Here is a 17,286-nt window from a genome sequence, read left to right as displayed (position 1 = left end):
TGCTGTAGCTAAACCTGCCCCTGAATCTAAAAGAGTAACCGTTAAAGAGGAAAATGAGGCTGAAACTGTAGTTAAACCTGAGGAAAATGAGAAAAACGAAGACCCGCCTGACTATCGGCAACTAAGAAAAATGTTAGCAGCCATGACTACTCAGGAACAACTTAAAGACAGGGATGAGAAAGGAGATCAGTCTTCCCCAAAAGGAAAAGAGAATTTAGATGAGATAACAGCTAAATATCACTCCGATGAAGATTGGCATCTCTTAAACAAAGACGCCCCAAAAAGCCTAAGAGAAACTTCCCCTATCAGGCCATCTGCTCCAAGGAGCCTAAGGGAAATTTCTCCTATCAGGCCATATGCCCCTAGGAATTCACAGGACACCTTCCCAGTTAATCCATTTGTAACCTCTGAATACCAAACAGTCCAAAGAGCTCCAGAGTACAGAGCAGGAAATACGGAACCTATGTCTTTGCCACCACCTCCCATACCAAGCCAAGCAGGTCCCATACCGAAGGACATGAAATGCAGGCCACAAGATATTAAACCCATAACACTTCCGCCACCTCCTTATCGAAGTGGGAATGCTCCACTATCGATTCCACGGAGACAGAGACGGGTCTTTTCTGCCCCTGGCGACAAATTCGATCCCCAACTCCAGGCTTGTTTCCCTTTAATTTTTGACAATGATGAAGACGAACAAAAGGCTCTCGGCTGGGAGCCCGTTTCTTTTCAATTGGTAAAAGAACTTAAAAATGCATGTGTCTCGTATGGGCCTAAAGCCCCATACACGATGCAGCTGGTAGAAAATTTAGCAGGTCAATGGTTAACACCTCGAGAATGGAAAACAATTGCTAGGGCCTGCCTGTCTGGAGGACATTTCATACTCTGGAAATCTGAATATGATGATCTCGCTCGCATGTGTGCTCTTAGCAACCAGGAGGGAGAGCTTCAATATATCACTGAAACTATGCTACTTGGACAAGTTGACTACCCCTCGCTTAATGAACAGATGAAATTAGATAAAATTGCTATACGACAGGTAGCTAATTGTGCTTTTACTGCCTGGCGTTCATTGCCCGATGGTAATGCATCAGGTACTGCTCTATCTAATATTAAACAAAAGTCAGAAGAGCCATTTGAAGACTTTGTCTCACGGCTTTCAGAAGCTGTCCAGAGAATAATTTCTGATTCTGAGGCAGCCAAATTATTGACTAAACAATTGGCCTTTGAAAATGCTAATTCTACCTGCCAGGCTATTTTACGCCCTATAAGAAGATCTGGAACTTTAATTGATTATATAAAGCAGTGTGCAGATGTAGGACCGTCAATGCTACAGGGTGTTGCTATAGCTGCAGCAATGAAAGGGAATTCCTATCAGCAAGCAGTCCAATCCTTTTTTACTAATAAGAATAAACCAACACAAGGCGATCCCAATAACCAAAATAGGAATGCATTGCCTAGAACTTGTTTTTCCTGTGGTCAGGTGGGACACATTTCTCGTGCCTGCCCTCAAAGACCACCTAGTTCTTATCCGCCTAACCCTGCCCAACCAGTCGTGTCTGCTCTGCAAAATCCTGCCCCCCAGCCCACGTATCCTAGGTCTCTCTGTCCTCGCTGCCAGAGAGGATATCATTGGGCAAGGGACTGTAGGTCAAGATTTCATAGAAATGGAGTCTTTTTAGGCCCCGACCAGCAGTCGGGAAACGGGTTGAGGGGCCAGCCCCAGGCCCCGACAACGATTGGGGCAGCCTCACTGAACCCATTCATTCCCTTCGTCCCGTCGCAGAGCTCATCAGAGCAACCCCAGGCAGTGCAGGACTGGACCTCAGTTCCACCACCTCAACAATATTAACTCCAGATAGCCCCACTATTAAAATCCCTACAGGAGTTAAAGGCCCATTACCAACTGGCTTGGTAGGAATTATATTAGGCAGAAGTTCCTTAGCTATGCAAGGTCTTACAATTATTCCTGGAGTAATTGACTCAGATTATACAGGAGAAATTCAGATAATGATTTCACCCCCAACTAAAACTTTCCAAATACATCAGGGACAGAGAATAGCCCAACTTTTACTTTTGCCTTATCATACTGCAATTGGGCAAACAGCCACCCAAAAGGAAAGGCAGGACAAAGGATTTGGATCTAGTGACATGGCTTTTTGGGTAACAGAAATTACTAAGAAGCGTCCTATGAAATCTATTTTCGTTAGTGGCAAGTCTATTGAAGGACTATTAGATACAGGAGCAGACGTTTCTTGTATTTCTGGGAAAGACTGGCCCAGTTCCTGGCCCACACATACTACTGAAAATGATTTGGTGGGCATAGGAAGAGCTCCTGCAGTAGCTAAAAGTGCAAAAATTTTAGACTGGCAATTTGAGAATACCCGTGGAACATTCCAACCATATGTGATTCCTTCGCTCCCCTTTTCCCTGTGGGGGAGAGATGTGCTGTCTCAAGTGGGCATGTTACTTTTTAGCCCTGATGATAAAGTAACTTTTCAAATGCTACAAATGGGCTATGACCCTTCAAAAGGGTTAGGTAAACAGCAGACAGGAATAACTGAGCTGATTTGCCCTGCTCCTCGAAAGTTCCGTGCTGGATTAGGGTATCCAAATTTTTGATGGAGGCCATTGTTTTTGCTGCCGACCCCATTACTTGGAAATCTCAGGACCCAGTGTGGGTAGAACAATGGCCTCTGACTAAAGAAAAACTACTGGCAGCCAAAGCGTTAATTTCTGAACAACTAGAATTGGGACATATTGAGCCCTCCAATAGCCCCTGGAATACTCCTATTTTTGTCATTAAGAAAAAATCTGGTAAATGGAGACTTTTACAGGATTTAAGAGCCATTAATGCCACCATGGAGGACATGGGGGCCCTACAACCTGGACTCCCTTCCCCTGTAGCCGTCCCAGAGGGATATAATATAATCGTAATTGATTTACAAGATTGTTTTTTCACCATCCCCTTAAATGCTGAGGATAAAAAGCGATTTGCCTTTAGTTTACCAGCAGAAAATTTCAAACAGCCTCATTTAAGGTTTCAATGGAAAGTGTTGCCCCAGGGAATGAAAAATAGCCCTACTCTATGTCAAAAATTTGTTAATGCTGCTTTAGAAGATGTTAGAGCTAAATATGAACAGGTCTATATGATTCACTATATGGATGATATTTTAATAGCTCACCCTGATAGAGCTCATTTACAAACTGTCCTCCAGGATTTGACCCTGGCATTAACAGACAGAGGCTTAAAAATTGCCCCAGAGAAAATTCAAGTCAATCCGCCCATAACTTACTTAGGACGGGTTATCAATTCAGAAACTGTGACTCATGCCCCATTAAAATTGAGAAAAGATCACCTTGTTACTTTAAATGATTATCAAAAACTTTTAGGCGACATTAATTGGATCAGACCTTATTTAAAATTAACCACTGCTGAATTAAAACCTCTTTTTAACATTTTACGCGGGGATCCTGATCCAACTTCTAAGAGACAATTAACTGCTGAGGCTCAGGAGGCCTTAGAGAAAGTGGAAGCAGCTTTATCTGATAGCTATGTAAAAAGAGTTAATTTACAAGCAAACTGGCAATTCCTTTGCCTAGCTACTCCAACTGCACCTACGGGAGTTTTATGGCAAAGCGGCCCCCTAGAATGGGTCCATCTCCCCACCCAAGCTAAAAAGGTAGTAGCTTCTTATCCAGGACTGATAGCTACGTTGATATTGAAAGGAAGAAAGCGGAGCATTGAACTATTTGGCAAAGAGCCAGCAGAGATTGTAATTCCATATAATAAGGAACAACTTGATGCTCTTCTAATGTTTGATGAGGATTGGCAGATTGCCATAGGAAATTATTATGGTCAATTTTTGCATCATTTACCCTCACATGTTTTGCTGAATTTTATGTCCAAACATCCAGTTACTTTTCCCGTCAGATGCAAACAGTCTCCTATCCCAAATGCTCAGATAGCCTTTACTGATGGGTCAGCAAACGGTAAAGCCTCCATAGTTACTAAAGATCACCAAAAGGTTTTACAAACACAGGAAACTTCAGCTCAAAGAGCTGAAATAACAGCAGTCATAGAGGCTTTTGCTATGTTTGCAGATGAGGAATTTAACCTTTATTCTGATTCTCAGTATATTGTCAGGTTGTTTCCACACATTGAAACTGCGGTTTTGCCTGAAAATAAAACTACCATATTTCATTTGTTAACTAAATTACAGCAACAAATTTGGAAAAGAAATAAAATATTTTTCATTGGACACATTCGGGCTCATTCCAGATTGCCCGGCCCTTTAAATGCCTTTAATGATTTGGCTGACTTGTTAACCAGAAATACAGTGGCTACTGTGATTGAGGAGGCCAGAGCCTCTCACTCACTTCATCATCAAAATGCTACTGCTTTAAGATATCAATTCCAAATTCCCAGAGAGACTGCTCGAGAGATAGTGCGTTCTTGCTTACACTGCCCCACTGTTTATAATAGTCTACCTATGGGAGTTAATCCTCGCGGTCTTAAGCCCAATGCACTCTGGCAGATGGATGTAACTCATATCTCTTCATTTGGAAAATTGTCTTTTGTTCATGTAACTATAGATACTTTTTCTCACGTTATTATTGCAACTGCTCGTACCGGAGAGGCAGTTAAAGATGTGATACAACATCTCTTTACTTGTTTTTCATATTTGGGCCTACCAAAAGCTTTGAAAACTGACAATGCTCCTGCTTATACTTCTAAGTCTTTTCAGGAATTTTGTATGAAGTTTCAAATTAAACATAATACAGGCATCCCTTATAATCCCCAGGGACAAGCCATTGTGGAAAGAGCACACCAAACATTAAAAATCCAAATTCAAAAATTAAAAGAAGGGGAGTTTAAGTATAGCTCTCCCCATCAAATCTTGCAACATGCTCTTTTTGTAATAAATATTTTAAATGCTGATTCGGCCGGAACTACTGCAATGCTTCGCCATTGGTGCCCGGAGCAGCTGAATGCAAAACCATTAGTTAAATGGAAGGACCTCCTTTCCGGACAATGGAAAGGTCCCGACCCATTGTTAACCAGCGGTCGAGGATATGCTTGCATTTTTCCACAGGACGCAGATTCTCCAATTTGGGTTCCCGACAGATTGATTCGCCATGTCTCAGCCCCTCGGATACCGGATTCCCCGGCTGCCGCGACCCCGAAAAAGGAAGGGACCTCCTCTGCCTTCACTCCCCGCGCCAGCACGGGAAACGCCGCCGGAGTCGGGACAACTGACAACGGAGATCCCGGATGAACAAGGAACAGATCCGCCCACCAAGCAGATGTCTCAACTTCACATACAAGATATTGCTCCCCCCGATCCTTTGCCTCACAAAAGGGTGTCAGGCCGCCTGACTCAGGCGACCCAGAATGCCTCCATACCTACTTGGGGACAAATAAAAACACTCTGCCACCAGGCACGGGGAATAGCTTCCTTACAGGGATCTCCAGCTTCTCCTGAGAAAACGTTTATTGCCATGCTTGCTTTGCTTTCCTGTCAGGTAAGCGCCTCTCCTATTCCAACCAAATATTGGGCGTATCTCCCAGATCCTCCAACTTTCCAAGTTGTTACTTGGGATAATGAGCCTATACGGGTCAACACAGACCAACCTCAGCTCTTGGGAGGATCCTATACTTCTTACACTAGAGATAAATATCCTATTAACTTCAATTATACCTTCAGGGGATTAACAGGTGATTTCCCTGTTTGCTTTAACTTCCCCAATGACCCTAGAAGCTTTATTACCCCCGCCAAAGAAGGATGTGTTGGGGCCTCTAAAAAAATAATTATAACAGATTCCTGGTCTTTACATCATCGGTCAGCTTGGGTATTATTGGCTCGTATGCCCGGGATTCTTGACCCCTATGTAACCCTGCATTTCAAATCTCCACCTAAATATCCGAATTGTTATAAGGTTGCTCCTTCAGACAAAGTATGGAACACCATAGACAGTCATACAGGATATCCAACTTGGACATCTTGTACTTATGATTCAAGGATTGATTATAGGATACCAGGAGGTAGAGATTATACTATTCAGGACTGGAGCAACCCGAATCCAGGTGAGGATCCATTAGCCAATAATACATTTGAGGGCAGATTTGAGAATTGGGATAGGATTCCTCTTCCTTGGCCAATACATGCCACTAGAAGGCATCGTAATCAATTTGTTCCTCCTATGCTGTCTTATACGACTAAGAAACAGACCTATTGGCAACCTGAAATTTGGAAAGCCCTTGCTGCTACTGCTCCTGTTTCCTTATACCGCCCAGATAGCAATTCTACTTATTCTGTTTTAGCTTGTCTGCCCTCCCCTTATGTTTTTCTTTTTACTAATGACTCCAAGAGACTTAATGTACGCATGAATTATTCAGGTGGACCTAATATAGTAACCTGTGAACAATGTATGCTTTCATCTTGTTTGACCCCTCAATATAATGTTTGCTCTTTTGTGGTGTTACAACGCCCACCCTATCTCATGATACCTGTGACAGTGACTAGCCACTGGTATGACAATTACGGCCTCGCCGTGTTACAACAACTACAAGATTTAATGCGACAACGGCGATTTGTGGGCTTACTTATTTTAGGAATATCAGCTTTGATAGCAGCAATTACTTCTGTTACTGCAGCAGCGATATCATTGACTCAACAAGTGCATACTGCCCAATATGTTAATGCTATGTCTAAAAATGTCTCTTTAACTCTAGCAACACAGGAGGTTATAGATAGAAAATTGGAGATGAGAGTAGACGCCTTAGAAGAGGCAATAATGCATATTGGGACTGAGTTACAGGCTTTAAAAGTGAAAATGGCTCTGTCTTGCCACGCTGATTACCGGTGGATATGCGTGACATCTTTAAAGGTAAACGAGACAGATTATGAATGGGAAAAAATCAAAAATCATATCTCAGGTGTTTGGAACAGCTCTGACATTGGCCTGGACTTAGGGAAACTTCATAATCAAATACAGACCCTGGAACACTCTCAACTGGATTTTACTGCCGCTGGAGCAGCTAATGACTTTTTTCACACTTTCTCTAACTTCATTTCAGGAAAAAACATTCTGTCTAATATCCTTGGATACATCGCTGCTGGTGCTTTAATTTTGCTTCTCATAATCGTTCTTCCTTGTATTGTCAGGATTCTTCGGCAGAATATTCAGAAGCTCGCGACTGAGCTGCATCTGGCTGTTTTAAGAAATAAAAAAGGGGGAGATGCCGGGAGCCGGCATATTGCATATTGAGTGCATATTGCATATTGAGTGCAGCACTTTTCAGGATCTGGAATAGCTCAACTGGAATTCTATCACTGCCGGTAGCCAGCGTGAGGAACTCCGCCCATGACAAAGGTCATGAGGAAGGAGGCTCGGCATACGCAAAGGCGGGATCAAGCCTCAGGAGTCTCCCTGGAAATTCTCGAGCAATCTACCCCCAAAACCAGAGTCTGCCTACTTTCTGCTTTGTGCTGTCACCTACACCTCTGACTTTACGGGGGGCTGTCCCCCACTACCTCTCTCTGCAAAAAGAGTTAGCTTACAGCTCCAGTTAATAATTCTTGGGTGTGACAGTGTTTCAACCTACAAACTCCTTTGGAAGTCCTCTAGCCTGCCTGAATAGGTTTTTTCCGGCAACATGTGATTGTTCAGAGCCTCCCAACTGTGAGAGGCAGGAGATGTTCTAAACTGTCTAAACACAGATTCCTTTGAGTAGTTAAAAGATTGATTAGAAATTGTATTGGTGAAGGGTTTTTCACTTGTTGGGCCAATGTTTGCTGCTAAGTCTCCATATCCCTTACCTACTGTGTCCTTGGCGGTGTATTGATTGATATAATGGGTGTATAGAAATGTAAGCAGTCGCCTCAATGTTTATAATCTTGGACCCTTGAGTTAATTCTTTTCTTGATTGAGCCCACCTCACCTTTGCCCTATAGGAATGCAACTTTCTCCAATGCTTTTTGGAGGCTGGCGCCTGACTTTAAAATAATCACCTTTAGAGAAAAATAAGTTTCTTAAAATGTTAACAGGCTTCCTGGCCAGAAGATGATGTAAATCACCTAAACTTTTGCATATGATAAGTTTGAAAGCCTGACTTCGATAAGGATCAGGAACTGCTGTCTTTGCATGCCTCTACCCCTTCCCCCATTATCCTCTATGCACAACTTAAGGTATAAAACTGCTTTGGAAAATAAAGTACCTCCTTTTTGTTCACCGGAATTTGGTGTCCCCATGTCGTTCTTTCTTTCACCTTCTAGCTAAATTTTTCCTCTGAGGCAGGGAAGCTTGTCAAGCCTACTAATTTTGCCTGGGCTTCTAAGATCCGACCGGGGAGGCCTTAGTGTCTCCTCTCCTTCGGGAGAACGGGAGGACGCCTGCGGCCTTCGTAGGTGACATTAATTCCCTGCTTTGGAATTTTATTCAGTCTCTTTTCTTCAGTGAATTTTCCTACTGAGCTATCCTTATTTCAGCCTCTTTTCTTCACTGAATTTTACTGAGCTATCCTCATTCTATTACTCTTTATATCCTTAATTAACGTTTAATTAAGCAATTGTTTCCTGATCTTCGCCTACGCCGTCTCTCCTTCGAATACCCTGGTTCAGCCGGGGCTGGTCCCCGGCAGACGACAGAGGATGAGATGGCTGGATGGCATCACCGACTCGATAGACATGAGTTTGAGTGAACTCTGGGAGTTGGTCATGGTCAGGGAATCCTGGCGTGCTGCGATTCATGGGGTTGCAAAGAGTCGGATACGACTGAGCGATTGAACTGAACTGAATGTATCGTTATTACCCATAACCTCCCTGTCCTTCCCTCCAACAAGTCAGTCAGTGAAAGATTCCAGGCACTAAGGTTGTATTTTGATCTTAAAATGGCTTCATTTGTCTCCCTGGTCACATTTTCTTTCCAAATATGTACAGAAATCTCATTTATAAATCAGTTCTTCTGCAGGATATTTTTCTTTGTAAGCTGCTCCGACCAAAGTGACAAAACAGTTATGAGAGTGAGGAGACGAGACACATGTGCTAGTTTTACTGCTACGTCTTCCTCCTCAGATCCCCAGTGCTAGAAACCACCCACGACTGTTTCCTATAGCTACTTATTAAGCAAACCTCCAGGGCATTAATGGTATCAAAAGTCATTCATTTATAAAACCAAAAATGGTTAGGTATAACAAGACTCCTCCTATCATGGAGAGACAGGTATTTAGGAGGGTAACAATGAGTAGAGCGCAGCTGGCAGGCAACTCCAAGAGGCGCGGTCTTACTGAGAACACTCTTCCAGCCTGAAAATAGCGATTTGTGCACTGCCATCTTCCCCGCCTCTTCGCTGTTTTCATGGCAGAGCCCTAATAATGTCATTTATAACCAGGTTTATTTTTACTTTATAAAATCAAATGTGTGAGTGTTTTAAGAATTGCCATTCTGAAGTTGAGAAATCAACAGAAGCCTTATTTGATAGGCCTTTAAAGAATATCCTTGTGCTTCAGCTATTAAGAAACTAAAACACTGGGGAACAGATGGACAGATCATTCTACAGCAACAAGACTCGACTAGTATAAAGTACAGCTCTGGGAGGGCAGCATTCTTGATGGCAGGGCAAGTGCTTCTTCCGAGACCAGCAAGGACATGCCCTGTGACAATCAGCAAGGTTGAACACAGTCTGCAAACTCGCTCCAGCCCTCAGAACTACCTCCTCTAAGAGCTCTTTGTGACTACTCCTCTGTTCACAGTTTAATGTCTCCCCCCAATATTTTGGCCTTCTTCACAGACACTATTAGAAACTGAAGTTCATATAAAATTGAACATTACCTGTCAGCATCTGCCTGTCTCCGCTGTTGACTGGGGCCTCTCTCTGTGGGAGCAGAGGGGAGCTTAGCGTTGGAAGTAGCTTTTGTCACTGCTTTACCTCTAGGGAAACACGTTGGTGGGAGGAGAACACAATGAGAGAAGAGTTTTAACATAAGGGATTGTTGAGATTATTTCTTAAGCATAACTCAGAAGATGAAAGTTTGTTTTTTTTTCAATCTGGGTGAAAGAGAAATCTTTATTAATAGCTGTTCTAAAAGGGAGGAGAAATAATTATGAAAGTATATTGGAAGCTTCTTACAAATGTTTTTTGGTAAAATAGGATCATGTTTCAACACACTCACTGGTGACAGTTATTGAAACAGCAAATGCAGCTCATTAAAAGGCGGTCAGGCTACAGACTCTGAGGGCAGAGTGAAAAGGGAACCAGAGATATGCTAAGTGCCAAAAACTAGTTTTGAGCACTAGGTACTGAATAACTCCTTGTTAGTTTGGCTGTGTCCAATTATGAAGAGGTTAAGAATGATTATTCCGTTGAAAATATTTTGTCTAGCTATTCTGATGAGAAAGATGATGTAAATAGAAGACCTATTTCCAGTGCATAACCAGATGAGCTTTCTATGTTAAAATTTTTTCTATTGAAAATAATTAAGAAGTACTAATATAATTTTTGCCTTCCCTCTGGACATTATATCTAAATGAACATGGGAGATGCACTAAAATGTAGATTTGTAGAACTCTGAAAGGATGAAAGCTAAACATTTCCTAGACTACTTTTGCTCCCATTAAAAAAAAATCTGAAAGTTTGGGTAAGGGAATTACAGCATCAATTAGGATATGAGTTAAATTTACCTTATTAAAATTCAGAAGGGGTGGGGTAAGGAGGGTGTAACTAGTGTAGGCTTATAGAACAGATGAAGAGCATTTGACTTACAGCAAGATAAAACCACAATGCTGTATTTCGTATTTTATTCAATTTTAATATGGTTTCCATTATTAACTTTTAAAACAAAATGATTTCCAGTTTAGAAAACAATGCACTGACCACATAATTCTTTTTTTATATACAGTTATACAAATATTCTAAATACACATTTTGTGTTCAAGATGATGGCAAATAAGATTAACTGTACAGTACATAAGGAAAGAAAATATTTTAAGCATATTTAGAAGCAATAGAAATGTCTATACAAAACAAGCAAAAATGGAATAAAATTTTTTATTTTTAAAGTATTGCAACAGGCCCACAGGTTTGTAACAAAAATGTCTTTGCACAGTTCCTCACAATGCCCCATTAATAGCTAAAGCAAGACAGCGGTTTTAGAAAATAATGTTTCAAAATGCTACACATGGTACTACTGTTTGCACAGTCTGATCAAAATAACAACTCTACTCTGAGTCAAGCAAAACCTAGAGGAAATATACCAAACAACTTGAAAATCATTTGTATAAAATTCATTGCACATTATTTTACTCAGTTGTCTGAAAAGTAAAAAAGTGTATTTACAAAATATTTCGCAGTCAAAATTATAAAGTGAATGAGTATCTCTAAGTAACACGTCTTGATACAGACAGTTCAAGGAAAACACGAATGTCTTTTTTTAAAGAGGTTTTCAGTGCTCCTTCCACAGGGAAGTAAATACGATCTACTCAAATGGATTTACAAGATGTTACACATACTGGAGCAAATTCAACACCGGCATTATAAAACAATGTTAAAAAGGTGAAAGGATGAGGAATTTGTACATTGTAAGAAGTGAGCTATTCAGAGATCAACGAATACGATTTTTAATTCAGTTATCATAAAAGTCTTCATAGTCTTCAGATAATAGACAGACAATGAACATACTTGACTCGATGAAAGTTGAAAAAGCACCATGCACAACAGTTTAGTGGTAAACACTGAAAAATAGCACCTGGAATTCTGTGATATTGACAATTTAAAACTGGTCTAGTAATTGCCGGAGATACGGTGCCTTGGATAGTTCTCTATTTACTCGGGAGAGCTTGTAAAGTACTGGGCAGTTCAGAGAAACACATGGGATATGTCGATCAAAGCAGCCTGTACAGTTCTTGCATATCTGAAAGGACAAGAGGAGTGCGTCAAACCATAGGAAGGTTTCTGTCTCCGTGTGTAAACAGCAGACTTTTATAATCCTTCATGACCCACCACAAATTACTGGCACATATTACAGAAAAGTTTCATTAGTTCTCATCTTTTTGAAGCATAGCCAACCCTAAGTTGAGATGTTTCTAAAGAATATTATTTCGCAAACCAGAGAGCATGAAATTCCCTAAAGGATTCATTTAATCCCAGAAATCAACTTTCATTTATGGTAGAATCCTATTGTATTAAGATCCACAAAATAGGCTACCCAATTACCATTCAAAGACTGGCTCTTAAATTAGCTATGTACACTGTTTTTTCAAGTTACTCTAACATTTTATATGCTAATCAAAAAAGTTATCCACTTTCTTATTTCAGAAGAGAAAATGCTAGTATGGGGGTGGGGGTGGAAATCAAAGATGTTGAAAGTAGCTGGATAGACCAATAGTTTCAACCCTGGCTGTACATGAGCTTAAAAATAGACTAATGTCTGAGCAAGGAATCAGGATCTTTGGGTGTGAGAGCTTAAGAATCTGTACATCTTAGGGCTCCCAGATGATGCTGATGTATAATGAGAACTGATCTAAAAGAAAATACTAAATCATAAGGCAGTTTTTAAAGAAAAGCATTATATCTTACCCAGTGATCAGATTTTAATATGTAAGGTCTCAAGTCACACACACAGTTTTTGTTTTTTTTTTTTTCTTTTTTGGAGGTTCTAGCAGGGGAGCGCAGCTACTCGTATACCCTTGACCGAAGACCGGTCCTCCTCTAGCGGGGATGGTCGTCCTCTTTGACCAAGCGCGCAGCTTCGGGAGGGACGCACATGGAGCGGTGAGGGAGGAAGGGGACACCCGCCTAGTCAGCCAGATCAGCCGCATCAACCCTGGCGATCAATGGGGTGACAGATGTCGCAACCAGATCGCCCTCACATCCACACACACAGTTTAAAAGTGGTAAAACATGAAAAACTTTAAAGAAAAAAACTTTAAAGGATACTAGTGAGGGCCCCAAGGGTTAAGAAAATACAGGCTGATTTTTAATGTGAACAGTTTATCCAAGTGATTTAAAAAAGGAATAGCAATTAGCTGCTGTTATACTAATTACCTTTTAAGAGAGAAATCAGATCTGCTCTAGTTAATTCTCTGGTCTGTATCTAATAGCTTCTGTTTTAGAGGCCTCACAGCGGGAGGGGGGGGGGGGAGGGCGACTTGTTCTCTGCCCCAATATTTTTCAGTCGATTGCAGGGCCCATTTTTCTCAACACCCTGGTTACTCTACCTGGTATTATGATACTGCTACAAGCGAACTGCTCAGAGCCCCAAACTTCAGTGTGCTTTCTGGAGAATGTGCTGTTCTCTTCTGAAGACTTTCACCGATTAGATCTCTGCCAAGAGACTTAAAGCTACTTCTAAATATAGAATGTCTGTATCACAGCTCCATTGCCTGCAGCTACATCCAGGTGCCAGAACAAACTGATAAATATTTATGCACTCTGTGCTTGTCTGATAAACCAGGATGGAATTACTTGTCTCGCTAAACTTAATGTTTAATTTCAAGATCCTTTACTGGTGATTTAAACCCTGAACAGGTTATGTTTAAAACTTTAAACACCACAACCTAGAAACTTATTTTTTAGCAGATGCTTAAGAAACAAACAAACAAAAACCTGCTTTACTATTTATTGATTCTTTTTTGTTATCCTTTGGCTTACTTTCTAGATTTTTGAAAACTTTTCAGTCAGATGCTTAATTTTGTTTATGTTTATAACTAAATGTTTAAGGTGATGAATTTTTCTCTGAGATCTGCCATGGCTGTCTAGAATCTTGTATGTACTGTTTGTTTAATAAGTGTTAAAATTTCCAAATACAAGGATCATTTTGTTTTCTGAGTTTACTAGCTTTATAGAATTGTATTGATAAAATGTTTGTAATATTTCTACTTTCTGAAATGTATTAAGGTTTTCTTTGTAGTCTAAGATATGGTCAATTATTTAACATTTCATATAAATGTTTTCCATAACTTGAAAGATATATTCTCTAATTATTAGGTTAGAGAGTTTGATATATATAATCAAAAGGTTTACCTTATAATGTTTAGATCTTTAGTAATTGTACTTATTTCTGATCACTTGTCTTGGTATGAGAGCTGTTTACTAATGTTTCTGACAATTTCTTATTTTATCTCCTGTAATTTCTGCTTTGTGAGAATTCCTACAGGTTATTTATGTACAGGAGACACACATTTTAATTATCTTAGGAAAAAAGCAATCCTAAAGTTAAAATGTCTCTTTAAAGATGATGAACCACCCCTTATTCATGAATAGCATTACTTTTAAAACTGCATTTTTATAAGAAATAAGATCTAATATTGAACGAGGGTTCTGGTTGAACTGATGGCACTTACTAGCACAGTGTATGTTGCTGGGGGCAGAGGACAGGTCCAGGGAGCTGCCTCGGACTCGGGAGCTCTGGAGGCCCTGCCCATGTCTGCACCTTCTACTAGAAGCCAACAGGGAATTTTCTAGGAGGGCAAGTTGCTGCCATTGGGGTAGGAACCCAAAAACCACAAGTTAGGGACACCCGGTTACTAGTGGTTGTACTAACTACAACCACCACTTTGTGGTGGTACAAAAACTGGGACAAATGGGCTAAAAATTGGTTGGTAATCACTCCAGTGACTTACTGCTGCTTTAACTGTGCATTCAGCAAGCAGCTGTTTCCTCATTTAATACATATGTATGACCACCAGCAAGGGCTGGACTCTAGCTAGGGACAGCTGACTCAGCAGTGAGAGAAGGGCAGGGCCTCTGTCCTCACCTGCTCTCTGGTGAGGAGGCTCGAGCCACAGTGCTGAGAATGGACAGGATGGCAGGGGGATTAGTGTGAGGCTGCTGCAGGAGTTTAGGGAGAAATAATGGTGGTTGGACTATAGGATGATAATAGAAGAGAAGCAGAAAAGTTCTTATTTATTTAAGAACTAATTAGTAGATGGATGGGGAGAGGGAAAAGTCAATTTATCATTTCAATAAGCTAGGTTTCTATGGTTGCATCAATAAAATCATACCTTTCAGATGCTACCATCCTTAATGAAATTCATTTACTGCATTCTGAATGACTAGCTATATACACTATATAACTTTTTTCTGCCAATGCAGAACAGCGGCTAGGATGGTGTAGAGCAAACAGTCTCTAACAGTCCGTAATTTTCCTTCTATAAGCATACAAGTTCTGAACAGCCTAGTCTCCCCAGAGATGGCTTCTGTCCTGTTGCCCTGCGTGGCAGCTAGGAGTGTCTTCTAGGAGGCTGTGGACACTCCGACTTGGTTCAAAAGCCTCTTTACCTTGAAGGGGCATGGTGCAGAGCCTGGCCTTTACATACTAGTGGCTGGTTTACTTTAGAGCAGATGAGCTGCTAGGAGCGATTGTAAGGAGAGTTCACAACAGAAGAGCTAGTAGGGACCTATGAGCATCAATTTGCATTCTGAGAAATCTGGGGCCAGGGACACAGCCAATACTATGGAGTCCAGACTGAAAACCCGATGTCCTTACTATCAGCTGGATTCATTTTCCACTGAATCACACTGCCTCTTAACTATCAGGTTGGCTTTAAAATATTTCAATAACCTTATATGTTGCTCATCTAAAGACAAAACAAACTCTACCACAAGATTGTTACTCTTGCCTGAAAGCTAAAAATCTAACTGGAAACATGATGGTATAAGGAGATACAATCAGTCATTAAGAACTGCAAACGTTCCAAGTTGACTAGCAATTCTCTAAGAAAACAAGATTTCTATGAGAATGGTAAGTGATATGGGAGACAAAGCAATTAGTATTTTCTTTTTTTAGAAATACTGCTATAAAAGAAACTGGATGGCTGGACAGTATAGTTCTATGGTTCTAATAAGCACAATTAGTTTTTAGTAGTTCAATTATGCTATTTTCAGGATTTTAGAAGTTGATTAACTTAGAATCCTTACTCTACTTTCACATCTCACACTACACCTCCCTCAGGAGTTGACTACATTTCCCTGAAGACTCAGACTGCTTGGGATTCTGGGTCTATTGAACAAGGCTGTACCTTTACAAGTCGCTCCTGTTGACGTTCCAACTCTCGAATTTCTTGGTTGAGGATGACTGCAACATGCTGAGGCTGGCTGCGACATTTACTGCAGATGCCGTGCTGAGTCAGGTCATCACACACAGGACAGTGTAAGGTAGTGAAATATTGTGCAATAGTGCCTTTCCGCCCTTCAAGTTCACTTCGAGAGGAGCTGGTGGCCTTCTGGATCTATGTAAGCATCAATTCAGAAATAAGTCTAAGCCAGCTTTATAGCAGTGTGGCTCTTCTCAAGCTAATTACAGGATCACTAAGGCATTATTTCCGGTGTTGAACAAATACTGAATAGCTACTATGTATCTGGAACGGTTCTAGATAATGGGGCTTTAGAAAAGAACAAAGTCCTTCTTTTATAGCTTAATATCATCAGATATATTGTTTTGTTTTCCTTTTTGGGGGGGAGGAAAATGGTCTTAGAAAGGTACAAACTTCCAGTTGTAAATAAGTCATCAGGATATATTATACAGATTAGGAAATAAAGTCAATAATATTGCAGTAACTTTAAATGGTAACAGACGATAACTAGATTTTATCATGGTGATCATCTCATTGTCAAATCACTATACTGTATAGTTGAAACTAATATCAGATTGTGTGTCAATTGTACTTCAATGAAAAACAAAAATAGTTTCTTGTCACTCGGTTTTTTTTGGTTGCAATATGTAGATGTATGAAATTATAGGGGGCAAAGGAGATCAGGGAGGACAAAGGAGAAAATCCAGGTTGAGAGTGGATACTGTTTAAGACTGCACAGTTTTGGCCAAGGAAGCAAGGTAAAAAGTAGCCTGTTAGGCATTAAGGTGCAAAATTCAAGCAAAAGTAAACCTGGAGCATTTCAAATGAAATTAGATACATGTCACCTAAGCTTCCTTCTTTGAAGTTGATAATGTTTCAGAGATCTGTCTTCTGATACTCTTCACACTGAAATAACATTATCCTCTTACTATCATACCCTTGCTGCATTCCCCTGGTGTCTTACAAGTCACTCTGCACAAAAGTTATTAGGTTAGCCTTTTATAAATGCCACTCCTGCTACTGATGCAATGAAAAACACTGATAGCTCTGTGGAGCAGAGCCAGGGCCCAGCGTTACGGATGCTGGCCAGCAAAGACTAAAGCACAGTTTCCCCCTCAGTTTCCCAGCTGCTTCTTTTCCTTGAGGCCCTAAGTGCATACTGAGAAAGTAAAAACAATTTAAGTATTAAACTTACATCAATTTTCCTGAATAC

At 40.7% G+C, this 17,286-nt stretch overlaps 2 protein-coding genes across 21 annotated transcripts in view; one reads left to right on the top strand and one right to left on the bottom strand.

The window, feature by feature from the left end:
• SLC60A2 (solute carrier family 60 member 2) overlaps nt 1-17,286 on the top strand; it is a 96,354-nt gene that overhangs the window by 41,217 nt on the left and 37,851 nt on the right. The window contains exon 4 of one of the 6 annotated variants that reach the window (XM_086317283.1): nt 15,953-17,247. The exons of the other annotated variants lie outside the window; for them this stretch is intronic. Coding sequence (XP_086173409.1) covers nt 15,953-16,041 — 89 coding nt within the window. The 3' untranslated portion in view covers nt 16,042-17,247. Of the gene's footprint in view, nt 1-15,952; nt 17,248-17,286 lie in introns of those variants that run through there. 6 annotated transcript variants of the gene reach the window in all.
• REV3L (REV3 like, DNA directed polymerase zeta catalytic subunit) overlaps nt 10,790-17,286 on the bottom strand; it is a 177,994-nt gene continuing 171,497 nt past the window's right edge. For all 15 annotated transcript variants that reach the window (XM_086317268.1, XM_086317275.1, XM_086317267.1 and 12 more), the window contains 2 exons: nt 16,020-16,229; nt 10,790-11,911 (listed from right to left, as the gene is read on the bottom strand). In XM_086317268.1, coding sequence (XP_086173394.1) covers nt 11,771-11,911; nt 16,020-16,229 — 351 coding nt within the window. In that variant the 3' untranslated portion in view covers nt 10,790-11,770. The remainder of the gene's footprint in view (nt 11,912-16,019; nt 16,230-17,286) is intronic.

The sequence above is a fragment of the Bos grunniens genome, chromosome 9 (genome assembly GCF_055505025.1).
Source record: "Bos grunniens cultivar Pamir isolate PY7600 chromosome 9, Bosgru_T2T1.0, whole genome shotgun sequence".
Taxonomy (NCBI): domain Eukaryota; kingdom Metazoa; phylum Chordata; class Mammalia; order Artiodactyla; family Bovidae; genus Bos; species Bos grunniens.
Note: the sequence above shows the minus strand (reverse complement) of the source record. Positions and strands in the feature narration are given on the sequence as shown.